Source organism: Equus asinus, chromosome 8, assembly GCF_041296235.1.
Source record: "Equus asinus isolate D_3611 breed Donkey chromosome 8, EquAss-T2T_v2, whole genome shotgun sequence".
In the NCBI taxonomy this organism is placed as follows: domain Eukaryota; kingdom Metazoa; phylum Chordata; class Mammalia; order Perissodactyla; family Equidae; genus Equus; species Equus asinus.
Genome location: NC_091797.1, coordinates 1,972,522 through 1,998,263, shown reverse-complemented (window position 1 = coordinate 1,998,263; position 25,742 = coordinate 1,972,522). Strand labels below are relative to the sequence as shown.

General features: G+C 45.2%; 1 protein-coding gene across 7 annotated transcripts in view; it reads left to right on the top strand.

Annotated features, from left to right (window-relative positions):
* Positions 1-1,001: 1,001 nt before the first annotated feature.
* The window catches only part of SMAP1 (small ArfGAP 1), a 161,699-nt gene continuing 136,958 nt past the window's right edge, over positions 1,002-25,742 (top strand). For 3 of the 7 annotated variants that reach the window (XM_044776980.2, XM_044776979.2, XM_070514610.1), the window contains exon 1: positions 1,003-1,330. In XM_044776980.2, the coding sequence (XP_044632915.1) occupies positions 1,213-1,330 (118 nt within the window). In that variant the 5' untranslated portion in view covers positions 1,003-1,212. Of the gene's footprint in view, positions 1,331-25,742 lie in introns of all 7 variants that reach the window. The other 4 variants (XM_070514614.1, XM_070514611.1, XM_044776978.2 and 1 more) reach the window with 3 other exon arrangements.

The window sequence follows — 25,742 nt, the reverse complement described above, 5'->3', positions numbered from 1 at the left end:
CAATAGGGTTGACTGAGTTCACGCACAGAGTAATTACTCACTGGTTGCACTCAACACATGTCACTACCAGACTACTTCTCTCCCCTAACATGTGAGAGATGACTTTGTCTACTTTAGTCTGTTACCGCAGGAAGCTGGGGTTCTCTGCCTGACGTGCATAAACAAGCCTATTGACTATGGCGTCAGCCTTGGGGGGAATCAGCTTTCATACAGCCAGATGTATCTGCATGGAGACAGGAAGTGTGGGCCCTCAGATCCGTCTGTCCAAGCCAGGATTTGGGGGTGACGTGTAAGAGGTTAGGGAGAACAGACTGGCACCTGGGAATGCCGGTAGGACAGGTTTTGACCGGTGGGTTTTAAACATTTGGGAAAGAATTTTGACACCAGATCTTCCTGAATGAGGGATCCCCTGCTTCTGATAAGAGTGCACCTTTCAAGTTCTGGTTGTGTCCTGGCCCTTGGGTTCTGTGGGGAGGTGGATCTTTAGTCCCGAGGCTGTTTCAGGTCACAATTTCTTCTTCTACACATGCTCTGGGTAGGTGACTTGGCAGTTTTTCTTAAAGACAATCCTCAGTCACTTTGTTGATAAGAGATGGGGTCCCTGGAACTGGCTCCAAATGGGCCAGCGATTACAACTCCACGTGTCTCCAGCTTCCAGGATGGAGCCTGTTTCAGAACTGCAAGTGAATGACCACCCCTCCCCGCTCCCTCCCAAGGAAGAAACAGTCCGCCCAGTCACTTCTATTTCTGAGCTTCTGACGTTGCGCCAGCAGCGGCAGAGACAAGAACCACGCGAGGCCGCCTCCCCGCCAGACGTCTTCCCGGACGTCTTTCCGGAAGCCCTCGGCCACAGTCACGTGTCACACCGGGGGAGTTCCCAGCGGGCAGCGCGCGACGCCCTTCCGGAAGCCCCGCGGCCAGGGCCTCGCGCGGACAGGCCGGCTTCCGGGAAGCCCGGCGCATGCGCGCGGCGGCGCGGGCCCCTTCCTGCGGCGCCCGGAAGTCGAGGCCCCGCCCTCCAGCCCTCCCCTCCCGCCGGCCGGGAGGTGCGTGCGGGCGGGCGGGCGGCCGGCGAGGGGGCGGGACACGTCGGCGCTGCCACCACCGCGCCGCTTCCTGGGCTGCGTCCCCGCGTCCGTCCCGCGGCGCCGCGCGTCCCGGCCCGGCTGCTGCCCGCGTCCGCCGCCGGGCCAGCCGCCCGCCGCCGCCGTGATGGCGACGCGCTCCTGCCGGGAGAAGGCGCAGAAGCTGAACGAGCAGCACCAGCTGATCCTGTCCCGGCTGCTGCGGGAGGAGGACAACAAGTACTGCGCCGACTGCGAGGCCAAAGGTGCGGGCGCCGCCGCGACCTTCGGGCCCGCGGTGGCGGGCGGCTACCCCCCGGCGCCCGCCGGGCCTCGCCCTCGCCTGATGCAGGGATGGAGGGATGGAGGGATGCGGGCCGCGGGGGCGGGCTCCCCACTTCTCCCTGCGCCCCGGCCCGCCCCGGGGACTCGGCCCGCCTCGGCTCCCGCGGGCTCCCCTCGGGGCTCCGGCCGCCGCCTCCCGCAGAGCCGGCCGGGTCGCTGGGCTGGGTCAGAGTTTGACCGAGTGGGCGGTTGGGAGGGGGCTTCAGGCTGGCGGTGAGCGGGCTTGGGGCCGGGTGTCAGCCGGAGCGACGGGAGCCTCGCGCCCGGACCAGCTGGGTGCGGGGGACGTGTGGACGCGGGTCGGTGTGCCCGTGCCCGGTGAGGGCGCGTTTCAGAGGTTCGGAATCGAAAGAACCCTAATTTTAGTTTGTTCGGTTGCAGGGCTTCTGCCCCAGCCTCGGAAATAGAGGCGCTATTTTTAGCCTATATGTTTTGGGTTTGGAGATCTGATGTATATTTAATGTCTTGTAAGTAATCTCACGGGACAGATGTTTCAGGTTTTTAAGAACCGGTCTCTCATATGGTTAGGAAGAGATCTTGCTCATTGGTGAGTTAGTTTATTTGGTGAGAAATAGGTAGGTCTCCGAAGCAGGACTCAGTCAGTCTTTGGGAATGTCATTTACGATTTCTGCCTTATTTGATCTATTGAAGCTTTACTGTTCTTCCTCAATGCTATATAAATGAGTCACGTTTCAGTAGGCTGGCGATGTTGGATTAGAGTAAGCCACACAACATCAGCAAATTACTAAGATGCCAGAGCAGGTACTGGAGTCGGGGAAGGTCGTGGGGGAATCCTGGAACTAGACCATTTTATGAAGGCCTTTTGAGTATCATGGTAACTTTATTGAGCCAGTCTTATATTTATTCTGTGTAACCTTTCAGGTGCTGAGTTAAAAATGCCTGAGTATTTGTTTACCTGGTATTGATTATGTGTGTGGTTTTTGGGGGGGAATACTGTTCTGTATTGAGGCCCATTTGCTCGCTCAATAAACACTGAAAAACAGGCCCTTAAAAGACCAGAAAAAGATAGGTGCTGAAGTTATAGAGTATGCATTTTGAGTAATAAGTAACATGGCCAAATAGAGATGCTAGTATATAGTAAATGTCTTTATTAAAAATTGAATATAACAGTTTCAGTCATTATCTCCCTTTAGGTATAGAAATCATTGAAAAATAATTTTTGTTCAAATTTCTTTCCCCCAAAATGGTACCTTATAAAATCAGATTTCTCAATAAAGCTTCCTAAAGTAATTTATGAGTTTTTTAAAAGTTATTATTTACCGCATGTTAACATTTTCATTCACCTTTTTTAAGATGGGGGAAGGAGAATCATGTATTTCTCAAATGAGGACCAACATTTTATTTCTTCTGCCCTGAGGAGTAGGGAGCATTAGTTTAGCTCACTGTTTGTACTGCCACTGAGGTCGATAGATATGTGTTGAATAGATGTCTGTTTTATTTTGGTTTTGTTTGGTCTTTTGTTTGTGAGTTGTTTGCTTTTGAGAAGTGGAGGAGGTGGGAGAGAAGAGAAGAGTGTTCAGAGTTTGAGGGTGCAAGGTGAGGGGCATGAACTCCACAGTTAGGATTTATGAAGATGGTTATTTTTTCCTTGTTCTGCTAAGTCTGGAATGTTACAATGATCTAAATTATTTAACTACTTTATCTTGATCTTTCAGGAAAAAAAATCACAGTTAAGGCCACTTACTGGTTTCATTAGACTTGATTTCGTAGTTATAATAATGGAAATTTGACATGATTGGGCAATTGATAGAATTAAATATATTTTGTAAAGTTTTTGAGTGTTTGGTATGGTTCAATCCTATTATCGAGCTCTCTTAGTAGAATTCTTGGCTTCTTACATGATTTTGGGTCTATTATATATGCCAGATGACATAATAAATGTAGTTAGTGAAATTCTGATTAAATTTACTTTTGGAAAACATGCTAAGGGGCTCATTCTACAGCTCAGTTATTATGAATTCCATACTGTATATATGTATTGATGTTTTCTTCACTGTCTTGTAAACTACATCAAGCTTTTCATGTATTTTGAAACTATTTCCTAGCTGATTCAATTTTCTTTCTTTCAAAGAATGCTTCCCCCTTTGAGAGCCCGTACCAGAACTGAAGTCTAGGGTTAGTGATTACCCCGTTGTGTTGACTTATAATAGTTAGCAGAGGTGTGTCAGTGGGATTTTGACATTTTCTTACTGAGTCACCAGTGTGTGTTTCCTGAGGTGACTGTTTAGGAAGTAGGGAAGGAGAAAAGGATGGCATAGGTGCCAGTGTCCTGCTCTTCATCCTCCTCCTACCAAATCTGTTGAGCGACTGGAGAATAGGGCAGGCAGATGGAGCTGCCCTTCCTCTCCCTGGCCTCGATCATGACTCTGAGTTTTAAACCAGTTCTGTTGGTTGTTAGTTGGTGGCACTTTATGGAGCAGTGAGGATTGAGGGCCCTTTGCCAACTTAAAGTTTAGTTTTTGCTGTTTAAAGTTTCATCCACTGTTAATACTGGCTTTGATTCTGAACACACATAAGTTGCCATGAAAATGTGTCTCTTGCCTGATAAGTTTTGGGGTAGTCAGAAGCATGAGGTTTTTGAACCCTAGAGATGGTCTTGTCCCACCTGTCTGATATTGAGAGGTTAAGCTCCTCGTCCACATGAAACACTCATTTCTTCATTCCGCAGATCTTGACTTGAGGGGACATGTTAAGCACTGTGTTGGACTATGAGGCTAAAACAGTTTGTTTAGTTGGGGCTGCATTTTTGCAAATGAATAATCCCACAGCGTCGCACTGAGTGTTATAACAGTGGTTGTAAGAAGTACCTGCTTCTCCACTGGTTTTGGGCAGCTGTCTCCCTTTCATCCTCGCTTTTGTCTGTCAGTGGTCTTCACGCTTCCTAGACTGCTGCCTCCAGGCCTTTGCACGTGGTGTTCCTTCTGCCTGGGAGGCTCTCTAACAGTTTTTTGTCTGATCAGTTTTGTCTGTCTTCCAGTTTTTGCTTAAATGTCTCTTCAAGGGAAATGATTCTCCCGGCTCCTTCCAGATTAGGTTAGACTTGCATTTATACACATAAGATGCACCCTGAATCTTTTAGTACACTTACCACAATTGCAATTAAACGCTGTTTGGGTTTTTACTAGGTAATCTATAGTTCTGTTGGATTATAGCTGTAAGAGAAAAGAGACCTCGTCTGTCTCGTTCTGGCTTGTACCCCCGGCCCTCCGCACAGTGTGTGACATGTGGTAGGTAAATGTAACTCAGCAAATGTCTTTTGAATGAGTGGATGTGACTGAGCACAGAGCCAAGGGCAGGCAACGGGTTTTGTGGAAGTGAGTGCACATGTGGGCATGTGGAATGACCCTGTTGGGAAAGATTCACAGGAGTGTGGTTCGAGCTGGGTTCTGAGGGTGGAGTGGGTTTTCACCAGATGGACAAGGAATCCAAGGACACACACAGTCAGCTGCATGCACAAGGCACAGGTATATGAAAGAACATACGAGGTTTCCAGGTGGCCCTTTTTGATAAGCTTTCTTTAAGCACGATCAGATTTGGTGGTGGCAAGTCAGAGGAAGACCTGGAATGGTGAGAGATGGCAGGGAAGTCACCTAGTTATGACAGCAGTCCAAGCAAGAGTGTAAGAGGACCTGACCTCACTTGATGTCATGATGTCACAAATCAGGGTGCAGGGCGAGAATCAGAACCCTGTAGCTATTTTAAGGAATAGGGTGCTTACCACATCATTAAAGGGCCTAGAGGAGCAAAATCAGGGAGCCACTTCTGGACGTCTGGTTTCAAGGCCGTGCACTACTGCCACTGCTCCCACTGCCACTGCTCCCATTGCCACCACTGCCATGGCTGCTTCTCCCCCGTAGGGCTGGGGCGCTCGCGGGGGAGCCAGGTTTGCTGCAACCGTTCAGTGCCCATTAGACGTTCTGTCACTTGCCTTACTGTAGGAAGATGGCCCTTGTCGCTCTTGTGCCTTCCGCGTGCAAATGGTTGGCAGACCTGTGCCTAACAGCTGGCCTTCAAGGGAGTCTTTTAGCTTGCTGACGTCTTCAGGAAGTAGAAGAATGAGAGGTGGTTGTGAGACCCAGTCCAGGAGTCCTCTGCAGGTGGAGAACTTCATGAAGTGTTCACTCTTTAAGTGTTCTTGTATAAACCTGTTTCAGAGTAGCTCCTACTAAAAGGTAAAGTTCACCTTGAGGCTCTGGAATTTGTGATGACGTTGGTGCTTGCAGGTCTGTGATTATAATTCGTCAGAAGAGACCTGCCAGTCTGAAAGTTCTCCCCGGTGCTAAACTTCAGTGTGATGGCTCTGTTGTGATTCTGCTGATCTTGAGTTTTTCCCTGATCATTGGGCGCAGGGCCCTGGTGTTGGAGCCGGTGGAAGTGTTTAAAGCTTGGACTGTGTGTCATCCCGCTCCTTTTTTCCCCTCTCGATTCTTCTTTGTCTTTTTTTTTAAGATTTTATTTTTTCTTTTTCTCCCCAAAGACCCCTGGTACATAGTTGTATATTCTAGTTGAGAGTCCTTCTAGTTAAGGCACGTGGGACGCCACCTCAGCATGGCCTGACGAGCGGTGCCATGTCTGTGCCCAGGATCCGAACCGGCAACACCCTAGGCCGCTGAAGCGGAGCGCGTGAACTTAACCACTCGGCCATGGAGCTGGCCCCCTTCTTTGTCTTTTTTTTAAGATTAAAATATTCTTTCATCACTAGATTTCATTAATTAAGGAAACCTGTGTCTCTAATTATTGCCGTAAAAGATATATTTAACCCCTACTGACCTTTGAGGACTTAAACCCATGCTCTCTTTAAGGCAAAGTCAAATATTCAGCATTCTAATTATGTACTTTCTAAACTGAAGCCTTTTCCTACTGCTGCTGCTACTACCACTTCTAGTCTTTTCACTGGATAGAATCAACTCATTTTTCTTTCCTTTTCTCAATAGAAGATAAACTTGGTGACCTTTTTGTTTAAGTTGTAATTATTATCAAAAATGTTGACTGCCTTCATTCTGACCACTGTAAAGAGTTGATTTAACAGACCTGTGATTTAGTAGGTAAATCAGTATTTCCTGGGCACTACAAAGATTAAATATCATGTCAGATACTGTTGTGTGTGCTAAGAAGTTTTGGGTGTGGTCCACAAACGACTTAGAGATCTCAGTACACATGAAACGACGATGGTTTGCAGTCTAACCTATGGGTAGACTCTAGATTCGTTAAAAGCTTAGTGATGGGAGAACTCACTGTGACTTGGAGAAGGTACAACTGTAGGGTTGAAAGTTCAAAACAGAACAGAACAAATAGTAACATTGCGTATATGCGTGTAAGTTAGTGATGCTTTCTTCCTGCAGGCCCTGTTGTGAGCACTTTACATGTGTTCATTCATTTCGTCTTCAAAACAACCTTTTGAGGTAGGTAGTATTATTATCCCGTGTCACAAAGGAGGAAATGCCACCCAACAAATGAGGCACACAGAGATTAATGAGCTTTCCCAAGGTTACCTAGCTAGAAAGTGGTAGGGCCAGGAACTTTTTCATTAGAAGACTAATTTTATTTATTTATTTATTTATTGGTGAGGACTGGCCCTGAGCTAACATCCGTGCCAGTCTTCCTCTATTTTGTAAGTGGGATGCCACCACAGCCTGGCTTGATGAGCCGTATGTAGGTCTACGCCTGGGATCTGAAGCCATGAAGCCCAGGCCGCTGAAGCGGAGCACATGAACTTAACCACTATGCCACCAGGCTGGCCCCAAAAGAAAAAAAATTTTGATGGCTGCACTATTTCAGGCACTTTTTCTAGAAGCAGGGAGCAGGTAGATGAGGTCTATGCTCTAAAGGATCTCCTGCTCTGTTGGATCTACCATCTGTTGGAAGGAGGCCTGATTCACAAGGTTGGCCCTTGGCTGGCATCAGGAACCTGGATTTGGGGAGGGTCTCACCACCCTTAGTGATAAGCGTCAGTCACTATGCCTAAACTGTACAAGCAGTGTGGTTTATGCTGAACACCTGCTTTCCTTCTGGGAGTCTGGAATTTGCATATGTGCTAGGCACAGGTCCTGTGTGACTGCCTCCTGGTAAAAACCCTAGGTACTGAGTCTAATGAGCTTCCCTGGTTGGCAGCATTTCACACTTGTTGGAGCTCGTGGCTGGGCGAATTCAGTGTGTCAGTGCAACCCCACTGGAAGGGGACACCTGGACGTTTATGGCTGTTTTCTCTTGGACTTCACTCCATGCCGCTCTCCCCTTTGTGGACTGTACTTGGCATCCTTGTACTGTAATAAGTGACAGCCATGAGGACACTGTCTGTGGAGTCTTGTGAGTCCTCTCAGCAAATTACTGAACCTGAGGGTGGTCTTGTGAGCCTCCCAGAATGATTGATAGTCGCGATTTTCCTCAGCATGTTGTGCAGGACGTGTCAGAGTCTCAGCGTCTCTCAGCTCTGGAGCCTAGCCTGCTAGCAAGGGTGCGGCCCAGGGGAGCAGGTCTGAGCATTAGAGGAAGCTCTGGCTTTCCTGGGTGGCATGGAGGTGGGGCTCTGGACTGTGGAGTCCACATTTGAGCCCCGGAGGTTTGGTTCTCGAGCTTGTGGTGTTAACCAGTGTTCGCCGGCGTGAAGTGAAACATGCTTTTGCAGTTGAAGTTTTGTGATAGAAGAGAGTGTTGTTGGGAAGACATGGTCACCTCCCAGCGGAGTTCACATGTCTCTCCAGGAAATCGTTGCCCAGTGTGCTCAGTGTGCACGGTGTCTTTGTTTTAACTTGTGTCTCTGCATTTAATAGCAGAACCACTGTAGCTTCAAAATACTGGTAGAAACAAAATAGAATTTTTTTCTCATCACTAAACTTTATTCTACAAATTGATTGAATCTGTAGACATGTCCTTTAGTGTTTTTGGTTTTGTCTTCCATATTGCGTCTTTGTTTTCTATTTCTGCCGTTATGTCCTTAGGTCAGGTGCTGGTCACGTACCCTGGCTTTTGCTGTCATAGAAACAGTATGATAGAGTTGAAACAGCACTGGCCTGGATGAGTTAGTAAAGCTAGATTTGAGTCCAAGCTTTGCCTCTGACTTGCTTGGTGACCTGTTGTCCCTGTCTTCATGGAGCCTTACTACAAAGATTGATTTCAGCTGTGACATGGTCTTTGTTCTTTTCTGAATCCCATGCCTCTTGTCACTTCTATGTCCGTATTTACTATTATTGTTAATTTTATTTATTTATTTATTTTTTGAGGAAGATTAGCCCTGAGCTAACATCCGCTGCCAATCCTCCTCTTTTGGCTAAGGAAGACTGGCCCTGAGCTAACATCCGTGCTCATCTTCCTCTGCTTTATATGTGGGACGCCTACCACAGCATGGCTTGCCAAGCAGTGTCATGTCCTTACCTGGGATCCAAACTGGCGAACCCCGGGCCGCCAAAGCGGAATGTGCGAACTTAACCACTGCGCCATCAGGCTGGCCCTTGTTAATTTTTTAAAATTTCTGTTTTTGAGGGTTTATACTTTTGGGTTTTATTTAACTTTGAATCATCATCAAACCTTTATACTTTTTAAAGCTTTTCACTGATGACTTAGGTCTTGCTGCACAGATTTACCTGGTATTATCTTTAATTTGTCTCAAGCCATATCATGGAACTCACAGGAATATTCCTCACAGGTTAAGGAATCCTTTTGTTTGGAACTTTGCCACTTTAATACTGTCTTGGAGTGATGAGAGTCGAGTCAAGGAAACCACCACCTCTTCCAGTCAGCTTCTACGGCCCAAGACCCTTTTATTCATCAGTTTAAAGAAAAGACCTAGCAGTATGTTAAATTTTCGGTCACCATGTACATTTATCAACGTCAGTATTTTCTACCTAAGCTATTAGGTAGAATTATGTTAACTCTGAATGGCATTTAGCTATAGTACCATGTAGAAATGATTTTAAAAAATAAATCACTTAAAACAGAGCTTAGAAGATGCTGTTGGAAATTTGTGCTAATTTCGTGTTCACATATATTTTGAGTGGTAAATGTGAGGACTTTCAGAGTCCAAAGGGGAGAGCTTTAGAAGCTTTGTAGTAATCCTCCGTTCTCTGTGCCCCTCGGCCCCACTCAACAGGTTTGGTCTCCATTTCACAAGAGATCCAACTGATTGCTTTTAGGAGTGATTGATGGTAGACCTTCCGATATCTGTCATTGATCTTTTGTAAAGAATGCATTTCAAGGACCAGTGATGAGCTCAGACCCAAACTTAAAAAGAAAATAAAGGAGATTTAAAAAATTCTGTGAGAAATCATATTTAAGATAGCTTTATCTTCCAGTATAAGAAAATTCATTAAAAATTATGTTTTAGTCTAGATGTTTTTTAGTTCATGCATTTCCACTCTTGAGAGTCGCTTTTGGTGTAGGGTGGTGATGGTGTCCAAGTGGTGCCAAAAAACTACAAGTATGTTTATTGAAGTGAAGTGATCATTACTGTTGTATTAACTTCCTATCACTGCTCTAACAAATTACCAAAACTTAGTGGCTGAAAACAACACAAGTTTATCATCTTACAGCTCTGTAGGTTAGAATCCAAAATGAGTCTTACTGAGCTTAAATCAAAGGTGTACCTTCTGGAGGCACTAGGGGAGAATCTGGTCCCTTCTCTTTTTCCAGCTTCTGGAGGTCGCCTGTGATGTCTGCTTCATGGCTCCTCCTCCGTCTTCACATCTCTCTCTGCTTCCATCATTGCATCTCCTTCTCTGGCTCTTTTGAGGACCCTTGTCAGTACATTGGTTTTACCTGGATAATCCAGCATAATACCGTCTCAGTGTCCTTTACTTAAAATCACCCGTGAAGCCTCTTTTTTCGTAGAAGGTAACATATTTCCAGATTCCAGGGATTGGAACATGGACGTCTTTGGGGGCCATTACTCTGCTTATCACTAGTGGATTTGTGATAAAAATTGTATATTGAACCTAGATTTTTATAAGAAGTACTGCTTTGGATGTATTTAAGATGGCATAGGATGGTGAAGTGAATACAGTTTAAATTAGCCGTTCTCACAGATACTACTTTAAAAGTATCATACACATGCAAGAGTCATTTAACAAACTCTTTGCAACATGATCATTTATGTAGAAAATCCTTAGAAATTTACAAAAGAAGCTATTAGAACCAGTAATTGAGTTTATCAAGGTTGCAGGAATCAAGATAAATATAGAAAAAAATAACTATACTAGCAACAAACGGTTGGAAGTTGAAATAAAAATTACCATTTACAGTAGTATGAAAATATAAAAACTTAGAGATAAATTTAACAAAATGCATGTGAGATTTGTACACCAAAAACTACCAAAGATTGCTGAGAGAAACTAAAGAATACCTAAAGAAATGCAGAGATATATCCTGTTTATGGATTAGAAGACTCTATCTTTATGTTACTTCTCTTGAAATTAATCTATAGATTCAACATGATCCCAGTCAAAATCCCAGAAGACTTTTATGTAGAAACTGACAGGCTGATTCTGAAGTTTATAAATAAATGCAAAAGACCCCCCCAAAAAATCTAAACAATTTTGAAAAAGAACGTTGGAGTTCTTATACAGCCTGACTTCAACAGTTATTGTAAAGGTACTGTAATCAAGACAGTGTGTATTGGTGTAAGGAGAGTCATAGATCAGTGGAACAAAATAGGTAGTCAAGAGGGACTAGCCCCGTGGCCGAGTGGTTAAGTTTGCGCGCTCTGCTTCAGTGGCCCAAGGTTTCGCTGGTTCAGATCTTGGGTGCGGACATGGTACCACTCATCAGGCCGTGCTGGGGTGGCATTCCACATAGCACAACCAGGGGCACTCACAACTGGAACATACATCTTTGTACTGGGGGCTTTGGGAAGAAGAAGGAAAAAAAAAGATTGGCAACAGTTGTTAGCTCAGGTGCCAACTTTAAAAAAAAGAAAAAAATAGATAGGGCATAATCAAGAAATCCACTCACATATAGGGTCAGTTAATTTTTAACAGAAGTGCCAAGGTAATTCAATAGGGAAAGGATAGTCTTTTCAGCAACAACAACAAAAGAATGTACTTTGACCCTTTCTTCACACCATGCACAAAAATTAACTTGAAATGGATTAAAAAAACTTGACAGCTAGGGGCTGGCCCCATGGCTGAGTGGTTAAGTTCGCGCGCTCCGCTGCAGGCGGCCCAGTGTTTCGTTGGTTCGAATCCTGGGCGCGGACTTGGCACTGCTCATCAAACCACACTGAGGCAGCGTCCCACATGCCACAACTAGAAGGACCCACAACGAAGAATATACAACTATGTACTGGGGGGCTTTGGGGAGAAAAAGGAAAAAATAAAATCTTTAAAAAAAAAAAAAAACTGACAGCTAAAACCATAAAACTTCCAGAAGAAAATATAGGAAAAAAACCTATGGGACCTTGCGTTTGGCAAAGATTTTTTGGATAGGACACAAAAACACAATCCAGAAAGATAAAATTGAGAAAATGGACTTCATCAAAATTAAAAATACTGCTTTTCAAAAGACAATGTTAAAAAAATGAAAAAGAAAACTGTAGACTGGGAGAAAACATTATATCTGATAAGGCCCTTCATTCAGAATATATAAAGAAGTATTGCAGCTTAAGACAAGATAAGACATGAGCTTGAGTGCTCATAGCAGTTTATTCATCGTAGCCCAACACTGGGCACAGTCCGCATGTCCGTCACTTGGTCAGTGGATAAGCACACGGGTACATCCTGCTGTGGAATACGGCTTTGCAGGGTAAAGGAGCGTTCTTGTGATGCAGTCAGTAACATGGATGAGTCTTAGAATCCTTATGCTTAGTGCAGGAGTCCACGTACAAAAGACTACGTAACGTATGCTTCCAATTATATGGAGTTCTGGAAAGGGTAAAACTCATAGGAACAGGAAATAGATCAGCGGTTTCCAGGGGTTGGGGCTGAAGGTGGTGAGCTGCTTTTCAAAAGTAAAGCGATACATCGTTTTATTCATTTGGTGATATTAGCAGTTGCTGTAGATTATATAGCAGTTTCTCACTTATTTTATTTGAATCTGCACAGCATGTACATTCCTATTTTCCTTTTCCATGAAAATAAATTTAATCATCTGAGTAAAGATTTTGCAAAAGTAAAACTCTTCTTGATCCTGACTTAAAGGATGAAGAATCCTTGATTGATGCCTTTTTTTTTTTTTGCCAAGTCCATTAGAATACCAATAGGTACTTTAAAAACTTTATGGAAATCACTGGTTTAACTTTTTGTTTTCTTGGGGAGTTGTGTTATTCATTTACAGCTCTAAAGTTCCTTGTGGCATCTTTAGGACATCAGTTTTTTGATACCTCTAGGGTACGGGATTTTCTACTAGGCACTGTGATAATCTATAGGGATGCAATGTAAATACAGTCTATAGATAAGATTGTCATAATATCAGCCAAAAGAATACCACTGAAGTACTTTTAGTTATTACAAGGAGCTATACAACTTTTTGGTTCTATGATATTGGAATTTTTTGTTGTGAGACAAGTGGCCCACTTCTTAGGACTTGGACATCATTATTTGGGGGAAATTCAAATCATAATAAGGCAACCTGGGACCCTTTCACAGGGAGCCTTAAGTTTCTGATGTTCTCTTCCAGCTTAGTAAACTACTTAGGGCGAGACTGTGCCTACTTTTATCTTTTCCTGTTCCAGAAAGTTGTTAAGTAGGATCATATCATTAATCATGCATCTGCTGCAACTTCTTGAAATTTGTTGAAAAATTTAAAATTAATTTGTTACGTGTTTGTCCATATAAGGAAGTCCTCTGTCATAGATTTGAACATTTTCTCCTTTTAATGGCATTCTATTTTGCTGAGATGAGTTACTGCTCTATTAAGATGCCCTTTCAACATCTAGACTTTATAATCAAAGAGGGGCTTTCTCAAATTTATGTCTTCTCTTAGTTAATTCTTTCTTGTTGTTGACTAATATTCTGTTTTCAATGTCAACAAAGTGGCAGGTCTTTTTCCTGAGATTAGCTTGCACCAATCTAGGGTTCATGACAGTAGGACATGTATTTGAATAGGTAAATCAGGACAAAGTTGTGGATTACATTCAGTGGCAGACAGTGGAGCGTGGACTTGATGCAGTAGATAATAGGGCCTGCACCAACTTACCATCCGTTTGTCCGAAACTAAACTCTGCACACTGAATAAAACAAAGCAGAAAGATGAGTTTATTTCAGGGCTTCCGACTGGCAAGCCAGGAAACTCAAGGCTGTAGGAGCAACGAGTTCCGAGTTGCTCACAGACTAAGCGATTTTATGGGATAAATGTGGAAGTTGCTTGGCTTTTCCAGCTGATTGGTTGCCTAGTGGTCATCTTTCTTATTTGGATCAGGATAGCTGAGTCAGGGGAAGGAGGGGTCCAGAGAGGGCGTGAACAGACTTGGCGTTGGGGATTAGCTGGTGTCCTCTGCTCGTTTCTGGGAAGAGCGTAAATTCCTGTAAGGTTAGGTTAAGTTTCCTCTATGTGCCTGTGTTGACATCTCCATTTTGTCTTGGACACAAGTGACTCCATTTTAGTTTTGTTCTGCACCCTCTAGTGTTGACAGTATGAAGTCACCTCTTACATAGGTGGTTGGATTTTAAAATCAGCTTTGGCTGGGCTTTAAAACCCGTTAAAGAATAGTATACATGATTTTTATATCTCTAACCCTGTATAATTATGAAAACTAAAATTTCAGCACCTCAGAATAGTTAGAGTTCATTAAAGGAAAGAAACAAAGGGAAGTTTCTATGTTTTACACTGTTCTACTTAAAGTTGAGTGTCACGTCCTTCCTGGTGAGTGGGATGTAGGGGAGTGTTCCTCATCGTTTCTCCTTGACAGCCTGGTTTCCTGTATACAGTTTCAATATTAAACTTGTATAATCTTAGTAACTGTTGATATGTTAATAGGATTATCTGTGATGACTGTTGCATGATATGATGTATATGGAGCATTTATACAGAGTTTGATACCTAGTGGATAGTCAGTAAATGTTGGATTTGAATCTAAGTCTTGCATAATTAGACCCACAAACAACTCTGCAGTTGAACAGCAGTAGAAAAGAGCCTGGTTGGAGATAAATTGAAGTGTGTGGAATTAAGGTCAGGTTTCTGAAATCTCGACTCTTACTCTGTCTGCCAGAGTGAGCCTTGAAGATAAAGATAAACGGATACTGTCCCACGTGCAGTGTTCGTTCACCGAGCGTTTCGGCTGTGCCCTTTGACTGGGTCTTTGAAGAGGAATGAGACGTGGGGCCTGCTCTCCCAGTGAAAACTGTGGGATTGTGCTTGACCAGAGCACTTAGCAGATGTTAATTCGCTCTCCTGTGACTCGAGAGCCTTGTGTGTTCTGCTTTTGCATCAGTACTTCATGGAATTCCCCGGCAGTTCCAAGGGTATTAGAGATGGGAGCCCTGAAACTTAGAAGGATTCCCAGCTTGGCCAGAGCTGCCACGGTGCTAGGACTCTCACCGACATCGGCCAGACTCTGGAGGCCGTTGTGCTGCCTCTCATGTCAGATGTTCGTCTTGGTGTGCTGGAGTGGACCATGAGGGGTTTTCAGAAGCTCCTGTAACTGTTCTCGATGCCCCTGGCCAGAGCGCTTTCTCTGGCTGCCCTCCTGTGGGCCTCCCTGGCTCCTGCTCAGCCTGCCAGGGCCCTGCAGAGAGGAGGAGGCATCTGTGGAGGCGAGGCTTACAGGGCTCCTAGTGTTGAGGTGAAGGAGTCTTGGATGAGTAATCTAGTGTAGGAAGGTTGGCAATCCATATTTGTTTTACTTCATCTCATTTCATTTCAAAATTCAGTAAGAAAGCTGATCTGCTCCGTGCCCACCTGGGCAGATCTCAGAGTAGTTGAGATGTGTGCTGACGAACGTTTTTGCAAGGCACATTTAAGAGACATGACAGTTTTGTTAACATGTTGATATAGACGTTGAAGAGATTGTCTTATAAACACCTTGTTAATGTGCCCTTGATAACTGAATTTCAAAAATAAAGCAAAAAGCGTTTTTGTTTTCTTTTTCCTTCTAATTCCTTTTTAAGAGACCTGTCCAAGGTTCCGATGGGAGAAGACTTCCTCCTCCTCATTTTGCCTGTTTTATTGTTGTGAAATTTTTCTGAATTTTAAATAGTTTTTTTCACTTAGAAGTTGTAATTGATCGCCTCATGAGGGTTAACTTTTTGATGTAATTATTGTAGGATGTAAAAAAAGGATTAATTTCTATCCAAATGTTTGGTACAGACACTTTTCTTTGTAATATGGTGTCCCTTTCTATTTTCATTAAATTATTAATTTTATAAGCAAAGATTACTAGTCTGCTATTACTCCCCGCATATTGTCAGATTAAAATAAATGTTTTTTCCCTGTGAAAATTCTGCTCAACCATTGTATAGAAGCAGTTTTCTCTTTCTTGTTTATTTACTGAAAATTAGTTGTTATTTGGAATTTTTTTTTCAGTGGAGACAGTGATTTCACTTCTGTGGATAAGGCACAGCTGTTGGTGATTGCTTTCTTTTCTGGACTTTTATCACTTGTCCCAAATTTAGGCAATTATACTTTTGACTGTTTTTAACTTAGTTGTTAAAATACGCCTGTATGCATCAGGAAACAAAGGTTTTAACCTAAAATAAATGTTTCTCTAGTTTTCAAAAAATAGTTGAGTCCAGCTTCCAGTCTGGCCTCCACACTGGAGAGAGCTTCAAGTCTTCATCCTGTGCTGACAACAAGTAAAAAGCCGAGCACGCTGAAAAGTCAGCGTCTCTTCCTGGCTCCTTCCTAAAAGTGGGGTCACGCGGCAAACCGCAGACTCTGGTGTTGGAGAGACCGACAGAAGAATACAGAGCGTCACGAGTCCAGTCTCAGTCTGTGGGAGCCAGGACTGGGGCAGGCAACCCTGAGCTGACTGACCGACTGTGGCTGGAGGCTCGCATGCACGAGGCTGAGTCGAAAACTCTGGGGGCCTCAGTCGTGCGGGGAGTTCCCACACTTGTGCGACCTTTACCTCTAGGGGCTCAACACAGTGACCATGGGAGGAAAATCTCCTGGTGCTTCTGGCAGGGGAAGGGGAAAAGGAACCATTTTGAAATACACCAGAGCGTTCTGTTCTTCTTAGCAAGGTCTGCCTTCAGAAACTGTTTAACTAGAGCTTGACTGACCTGGGGAGGGAAAGGAGCTGACGTCAGCCAGCCATCTCTGGCCTTTCCCGTGAGAGAAGGGAAGTCCCAGCTCCAGCCTACTCTTGGCATCCTGTCTCACTGAGGAGGAGAACTGAGAAGATGTGTGAAGGTCACAGTACAGGGGCAGGGGCTCCCTGGAAGACTGGGACCTAATCCTGGACTACAGGTCGTTTCCCCTCCCCACACCTACCACCACCTTTCTAAAGGCCTGTGCACAGCAGTTACTGTGTTTACCCCGTGCACCGTGCCCGCCTATCAAGAAAAAGTGCCAAGGCGTACGAAAAGGCAAAAAAATAGGTGAGGTTCTTAAATTTCACGGTGAAAATGTTATCCAATATCTGAAGTATGGTAACAGGCTGCCAGCCGACACCTTGTGAGATGTAAATGTAATTAGAAAAACATGTAAACATATTTTCATATGTTTAACTGAATGTGTAAAACACATATGTATATGCAGCTTAATATGTAAATGGCTTAAGTTACTCCATGTTAGGATTGAATAAACTTACTCGTTTGCATCAAATCTATACTAAATTCTCTTAGTTTGAAGGTTCTGATGTTTTTGTGGAGGGGATATCAGTCCCAGATGATACTGTTCCCCAGAGCTAAGGGACAGAACTTGAGACTGGTCCCTCAGCTGAGCTTTCATCCTTATGGCAGACCTCGAATATCCACATTCAGATTCTTTTAGAATTCACATGAAGGAGCGTTGTACTGATTACTGACATTTCATATATGTTTGTGTCCCTTGAAAATATTTTAAATGTAGGTTGTAATTATTCTTTATATTAAACCTGGGTTTAATGTCTCTTTACCAAGTTGATGTGAAAAAGTTTGGGGGGGGGCTCTTCTAAGTTAAAGGGAACTTAAGAGACATAACCAATCATAGTGCGTGGTCCTTGAGAGGATACTTTTTTCTTTTTTATAATTTTATTGAGGTCATAATAGAAACTAACACTGAAATTTCAGTTGTACATTATTATTTGTCAGTCACCATATGTATGTACCGCTTTACCACTTACGCCCACCCCCCAGCTACTTCCCCTGGTAACACTAATCTGTTCTCTTTGTCCATGTGTTTGTTTATCTTCCGCATATGAGTGAAATCCTACGGTGTTTGTCTTTCTCTTTCTGGCTTATTTCTCTTAGCATAATACCCTCAAGGTCCAGCCATGTTGTTGCAAAAGGGACGATTTTTGTCTTTTTTATGGCAGAATAATATTCCGTTGTGTGTGTGTGTGTGTGTGTGTGTGTGTGTGTGTGTGTGTATGTATGTACACCACATCTTTATCTATTCATCCACTGATGGGCACTTGGGTTGCTTCCATGTCTTGGTTATTGTGAATAATGCTGCAGTGAACATAGGGGTGCATAAGTGAGAGGATACTTTTTTGAACAAGACCTTTACAAAAACCTTTTTTTTTGGAAGTGCATTTGTGGGAAATAGAATACATATTGAATATTAGGTGACATTGAGAACTTATTGTTAATTTGGTAGGTGTGATAATGATATTGTGGTTATGAGGAAAAAGTTCATATTTTTTATAAGTTTATACTGAAGTATTTAGGGGTGATGTGTTGATGCCTGAAATTACTTTAAGATACTTCAACATTAAAAAAGATGAAAATATGGCAAAATATTAACAATTGTTGAATCTAGGCAGTGGATGTCTGGGTATTTATTATACTATTCTTTCTGTATTTGAAAAATTTTGGTAATAAAAATTAACAAAGAAAAGATTCTAATTTTTGTGCCTAAAACAAACTCAAACAAGCTACCAAAAAACGGGGGACCCGTCTGGATTTAAAAATGTTCTCTTCACTTTGGTTTGCAGGTTTTTTTTTTCCACTTGGAAGAATAGCATCAATTAGCTAGTCTCCACTGACAGTGTATGTCTGGATATTTCTGTATGCTTGTACTGAGTGACTGCTTTTCAGCCTGTGTCAACTATTCTGAACATGCTCCGAGTCTGTGTAAACATACCAAGAGAACAAAAGAAGTTAAAAAAAATTCAAATAAACTGTTATTGCAAAGACACTGTGATTAAGGAGTAATTAAATTAGCTGTTGGCTCTTTATGGTAGACCCCTAATCATTTTAGGATGCTGGTCAGAAAAGGGTAATCATGGAGCTGTTCTAGCTTTGTCTGGCTGTTTGAAAATGCAATAATGAATGTTCCTCTAATTTTACTTCTCCATCATCCTGTTTTCCAAGAACACATTGAAAAGAACTGCCACAAACCATGAAGATACACTCGAACATCTAATATCACTCATGATCTGGATTTTATCCAGAGGTTACTTAAAGAAGTATTCATTTCACAGGTATTTTCTGAGCACCTGTTATGGCACCTGTTATGTTAAGGGACAACTGCTAATTGCCGTACGAATTGAAGTTCTGTAAGGTGTGTGAATCCTGACCCCAAGGCTTTCTGCATTATTTAGGACTTTCCTTTGGAGGGGATAGAAACAGAACTAGAAGTAAGTTCAGCAAAATAGCACTGGGCATTGGTGTTTTTAATCAGAAGGGAAGGGAGGCTTGCCTCCCAGGACTCAGTTCTTGACCCTCTCTCTGTTTGCATTCACTCTTTTGCTGGTCTCCTCTTGTCTCTTGATTTTAACTATCGATTCTAAGTTGACTCCTGGATATGTATTTTCAGGCCCAAAGACCTCCTCCCAGAACTCCATGCTGGTGTATCCAGTTGCCTGTGCTTGTTCATTCAGCAGCTCCAAATTAGCATGTCTTAATTGAATTCTTGAGCTTTCTCATCTAAGTATGCTCCTTGGGCAGTCTTCCCTATCTTACTCTGCCCTTTTGCTCTGGCCCAGAACTTTGGCGTTGTCCCCATGCTGACTCCAGTGGTCTCCCAGCTTTGTTCTTACCTGCTGTGGTCTGTTCTAACACAGCTGCCAGGGTGATCTTTGAAAAGGTAAGTCAGATCAGTTAGATCATTCACGGCCATACCTGAGACCGCCGTTGTTTTTGTCTGTCAGAGTAAAAGCCAGCGCCCTTGCAGTGGTCCACGCTGCCCTGCTTGCTCTTGAGGGTCCTCATCAGGCTTCTGTGTGTGTGTTCACACTGCTCTTCCCAATCCCCGGGGTGTTCTTCATCCAGACACACATGCATGTGTGTGGTGGGCCTCCTCACCCGGGTTAGGTCCTCACTCAAATATGTTATATACTTAATTTTGTTAAACATTTGTTTCCCTTTCTAGAATGTAAGAAGTCATGGATTTTTGTCTTTTTTGTTCTGTGCCTAGAATATTTCCTGGCACATAAGTATTTGTTGAATGAGTAAATGACAGGAGGGGGAGGAGCATGCTGGGCACAAGAATAATGTATATTGCCAGTTTAAGACACTCTCTACAAAAGATAAATAGCCATAATACAAGCAATATGAAAATCTAAGTTATCTCAGTGGTCTTAGAAATACTTCATAGGTGACTATGACTTTGGTGGTTTTCTTTCTGGAAAATAAGACCTCACCCAATATTTCTCTTTTTCTAACTTTCTTTTTTAGCTTATGTAAAACTTTGTTTAGTCAGATTTATAAAAGCCACTGGCTTTGAATACTGTCATCATATATTCTTTTTGTATCTTTAAGTTGAGGTTGTTTTAGTAGGGCCTCAGCACAGGACACAGAACCCTCCCTGTGTCTTGATAGGAATGCTTTCATGCGGGAGATCAGGTACTTATGAAAGCCCTGGGAGGGGCAGAAGCGGGGGCTCCAGGCTGAGCCTCCAGGAGTGACTCCCACATCGCGGCAGAAGAGGGTGCTCCAGGCTGAGCCTCCAGGAGTGACTCCCGCATCGCGGCAGAAGAGGGGGGGCTCCAGGCTGAGCCTCCAGGAGTGACTCCTGCATCGCGGCAGAAGAGGGGGTGCTCCAGGCTGAGCCTCCAGGAGTGACTCCCGCATCGCGGCAGAAGAGGGGGCTCCAGGCTGAGCCTCCAGGAGTGACTCCCGCATCGCAGCAGAAGAGGGGGTGCTCCAGGCTGAGCCTCCAGGAGTGACTCCCGCATCGCGGCAGAAGAGGGGGCTCCAGGCTGAGCCTCCAGGAGTGACTCCCGCATCGCGGCAGAAGAGGGGGGGCTCCAGGCTGAGCCTCCAGGAGTGACTCCCGCATCGCGGCAGAACTGACCTGCCAGGAGCCTCTAGCCCTGAGGCTGTTGCTGAACTGTTGAGTCTAAGAAAACACCAAGTAGGCTGTGATCCAGGCATTGGAAAGCTACAGCTACCTTACAACACCTGGATGCTGGCGACTGGGGACTGGAATGTGGGGGTCTCTCCGTCATCCGTGTCAAAACTCGTCTTCACTCCCAAGAAGCTAGAGACTAGACATTCTGTGATCCTCTCTTCCTGCAGAAAACAGCCAAAAAGGACAGGAAGATCGTTTCCATCTCACTTTTGCTTTCAAATACTGCACGAGTGCATCTAATTGGTGGAAACTAATTCTTGTTCAGAATTCTAACTACAAAGGCATCTGAGAAACAGAGCTTTTTAACTTTCCATCTTCTGAATACAGGAAGGCACACCAGAAATTGGGTGGAATAGAGGTTGTGTGAGCAAATCAACAATATCTCCTGTGGCTTCTGTCTTAGCTAGTTGCACCAGAATGAGTACAACATCCACAGCTTGACCTGGAAAGAACTAGAAAGTCCTCAGGCAGCTATTTTTTCTGTCTCTCTCTTTGGCTGTCTCTGTATCTCTGGGTCTGTAAAGTGTGACGCTTGTCATCTGCTTCATTCTTTACTGACTTCTTTCCTTATTCATTTGATTGCCTTTGTCTCATTAGCTTCTAAGTCTATGTGACCTGCTGTGTGGCTTCCTCTAGATGGTTGTCTCTTTCCTTGGGTCATATTCTGTTCTCCTGGTGAAAGGACCTGGCCCAGCCTGGGCCGTATGCTCACCTCTGGTCGTTTTGGTTTCTAGGCGGGAGGCCTGCAGGAACAGCAAGTACAGGTTCCTTTTCCATGGCTCAGTGCAGGCGAGTCTCTAAGGAGAAGGGCTGGTATGTACAGTTACTGTATTAATGCAAGATGTAGAGGAAAATTTGATTCAAAACACTGATTAAGTGGTAAGCTTTGGACAGGAGAAAAAGATCAGGAAGAATGTGGATGAGTTTATGAGGAAAGAAAGTGAGAGGGGTCTGAAGTGTGACGGACAATTGGGTGATGAAGTCACTTGCTGAAAATAGGATGGTAGGACATTGCGGGGGAGTCAAGGTTACTCTGCACAGCATGCTTGCTAATAGTAAGTATCCTTAAGTAATTTTAAAGTATTTTAAACTAATCTGCCCCCTCATTGATGGATATTTGCTTTCTGACTTTTGTGGTTACAAATAGCCCTGCTGTTAAAGTTTTATGTGCACATAGTCATTTCCTTGGAATAAAATCTCATATGTGAAAGGTGTAGTTAGAGTAAGCCATGTGGAAGCCTGTTTGATTTGTATTGCCAGAATGTTGGCCCAGTTGACCTTCCCACCACTATGTATAAAGAGTGGCTGACCCTCTGCAGCCCAGCCTGTCCTGGGTGTTCGTGTTTTTGAAAAGTTTCCTTAATATGGTCAGCGAAAATGGTATCATGCTGTTTTATTTTGCATTTTATTGATACTTTTAAAATTGAACCTTTTTAATATGCTTATTGGTCATTTCTATTCCTTTATGATTTGCCCCTTCATTTTGGGGATAGGGGTTGGCTGGCTGTTTCACATTTTTCTCTTGACCAGTCCTTGGGCCACAGCACAAACTTCTGGGCAGCATTCATTCCTCTGAGTGTGGTGGTAGGCCACACCAGTGACCCCTAGATTCTATAAGCCCATGAGTAAGTGACAGTTGAGCACCTGGGACAAACTTTCAGTCTCTGATGTACATCTTTTTGTAACTATGAAATTATAGAAAGTTTAGAGGTAGAAGAGACCTTTCATAGTATCTGGTCTAATCTCCTCTTAGAGGTTGGACAGATCGAGAGAGGCTGAATGACTTGCTCAGAGCTTTCTGACAGTGAGAGACCATGAGAATGAACCCAAGTTGTCTAGAATCCTTTCTGTTGCTCTGTGGGTCCACAAATGAATGTGTTACCCTTGACCTTTATGAAAGGTAACCCTCAGCCTGTTAATTTTTTCATTCTCCTTACATTTAGCCATTGTCCACTGTGAGAAAGGAGGTAAATTCTGTGTTTTTATGCTTAACTGTACTGTATCTATGTGTTGGCAGAATATTAAAAAAAAAATTAGTAATCAGAGTGAAGAATGATTACCTATTAAGTATTTACTTAACCAGTCCCTTCCTGGGGGCCTGCGGGCCAGGCAGGCGGTAAGGAGCGGGGCACACAGGGGTGCTTATTGACTCGGGGGGGCAGTCATGTAAGCATGTTTCAAAACTTGGAATTCTGTTTGTTGATGTGTCTGCAGTGTCAATTAAAGGCAAATCTTATCTCATGGAATAAATCTGTAAAGAGTGTCACGAACAGTTTAAAAGAGAGAGATTTGTAACTGTTGAAGATCTTTGTGCTTGAGAGAGAAGTTTTGCAGGTACACGGTGCTGAGCATTTGTGAGCGAGGACACCAAGTGGAGGAGACTGAGACATGCTTGCTCAAGCTTTTCAGCTTCCGAGCTGGACTTGTGAATCAAGCTGAGTTACCTGAACAGAGTAAGGAATAGGTTTGAGAAGGCTAAACTTGAGGACAGTCCGCTGAAACAAGGATTCTCGAGTCCTAAAATTGTCTCATTTCGTTTTCTCTTTTTATCTTGAACCATCTGATGACGAGTGAATCGTTACATGATTCCCACAGGTTAACTTCTTTGCCAGAGTAAATCAGCATTTGAAAAATGGCAGGGGAATGCTATATTTGTAGAGTTTGTTAGTTCCCTAAAGAACCGTGTAAGTTTTTCGGTATCCCTATGACATTTTGAATTTATTTACATGTTTATCATCTTCTTGAGTTCAGCATACAAATAATAAAAAAGAAGAGTTACATAGTAACTTGCCCTCTGCAGTGTTCTCCGCGATTGAGCGTCCCTCCGCTGTGGCCTTGGGAGCACACTGGCCTGTGAAGGCTCGCCGCTTCAGGTCAGTCTCAGCTCTCCCATGGCTGCCTCTGTGGTTTCCTCCTGCTCTTTCCCTCCCTCCCTCTCTCTTCCTCTCTCTTCTCTCTGCCTGCCTCCCCTCGATCCTTACTTTCTTGGGGCGGGAGTGTGGTATTTACACTTTCCAAGCCTCAGTGTCATTACAGTAAAATGGACATACCTGTGTCACAGGGTCGTGAGGCTTGACTGAGCTTGTGAAGTCATGTTGGGCACACAGTAAGGGTTTGATAAATGAGTAAGAGTTTGATAATTATGTCAGGTCTTGTTTTTGTTGTCTTTAGCGCTCATAGTTATTTTCTTACTTTGAAGGAAGCGTTTGTGAGTTGTGTTTTTTGACAGTGTAATTGAGCAGATTCTGAGCCTAGAGCCACACGAGAGTGCGTTATGGAGGCTGGGAAGAGAAGGAGCCACCGTTACTTTTTTATCCTTTGTCTGCTGGCCCGCTGGCCTGGCGGTTCCTGAGAGGCGTGTCACCAGCCCTGCCCCGCCTTCAGGAGCTTCACCCCAGGACACAGGCAGGCCGCCCGAGGAAGGGTGTCCTGGAGGAAGGGTGTCCTGGATCCGTGCGGGGGCGTTCCGGGTCACTCAGGCGCCGAGGGAGCTGGGGGAAGGAGTTGGTGAGAGTGGACGCAGTCCTAGAGGGGAAGAGCAGCCGAGTGGTGCGGGTGGGCAGAGGCCGGTGGCAGGTGTGTGCGTGTGCCTGCTGTTCCCTTCCTGGGGGCCTGCGGGCCAGGCAGGCGGTAAGGAGCGGGGCACACAGGGGTGCTTGTTGACTCGGGGGTCACCTGCGTGGACGTTTGCCAGCGCAGTGTAGATCGGAGGGTCGATGGCCACGACTGGGGGCAGCAGAGCGAGGGAGAAGCATTGCAGGAACCTGCGGGGAGCAGAGGAGCCTGGGCTAGAGGGTGTAGGGAGGGGCGTGGTCGGGAGAGTGGACGTGGGGGCTGCAGAAGGGCGTCCGTTCGGGCGTGCTGAGCGCCCCCCACCGCCCGCCCCGCCTCTGCACCCCAGCCCCCGCGCCCCCGCGCCCCCCTTCCTCACGCCCCCTCGCCCCCTCGCCCCTGCCCCTGCCCTCGGGAGGCGGAGCAGCTTCTCTGCTGCCTCGCGGCGCGCTGTTGCCGTGGCAGCTTTGCCATGTTTCGTGGCTTATTTTTCCTGCAGTTTAGTTTTGAAACACATGCTTTATTTTCCCACGGAGTTGTGAGGAAGATGATTTAGAGTTTACTTTGCAGCCCAGGGAATGACGTGAATATGTCAGTGGCCTTGAAAAGAGGGCTTGGCTGACATTTCACTTGGCAGGGTTGTTTTTTGTTTGAAGGATTATAGTTACCTCTGGAGTAAACTGATGAAATTAACGAAACCCGGTTTCCGGGGAGAGCTGTCCGTTTGTGCCGAGCCGTCTGCGCTGGCCCGTCGGAGCGCGTGCCTTCCGTGCAGGAGGCGGGCTGGGTCCCGGCGCGGCCCGCTGAGCCTCCTCTGGGGCTGGGTCGGGTCTCCGCCGCGTCTGCGCTCGGGCGGCGGCTCGCAGTTCCTCTGACGGCCCGCGGCCGCGAGGGGACGTTGGCAGAAGATTCCGGTGCTGTGGGAGGGAATGTGTTCTCTTAGGGCAGCCGCACGCTGAGCTGCTCTGCCGCCAGGGCGGGGTGCCGGAGGGGGAAGTGCTGGCACCCCGGGCGGACGGCCGCGTGCTGGGGGCCGTGCCTGCGAGCCCCGCCCCGGGTGCCGGGCCTTCCTCCCCCGTGCCCCAGCCGCACCCCGGGCGGACGGCCGCATGCTGGGGGCCGTGTCGCGGCGTGCCTGCGTCCCCGGGGGGCGTGCCTGCGAGCCCCGCCCCGGGTGCGAGCCGCCCGTGCAGCCGGGCCTTCCTCCCCCGTGCCCCAGCCGCACCCCGGGCGGACGGCCGCCTGCTGGGGGCTGCGGTGTCGGCCGGGCCGGTTAGAGAAGGCTGCCGGTCACAGGCGGTGCAGGGGCGGTGCGACTCTAATTGTTCAGTTTTAAAGACAAGGATTATTATTTTCGTGAAGTAATCATTATTCTTACATTTGTAATGAATTTCTTTC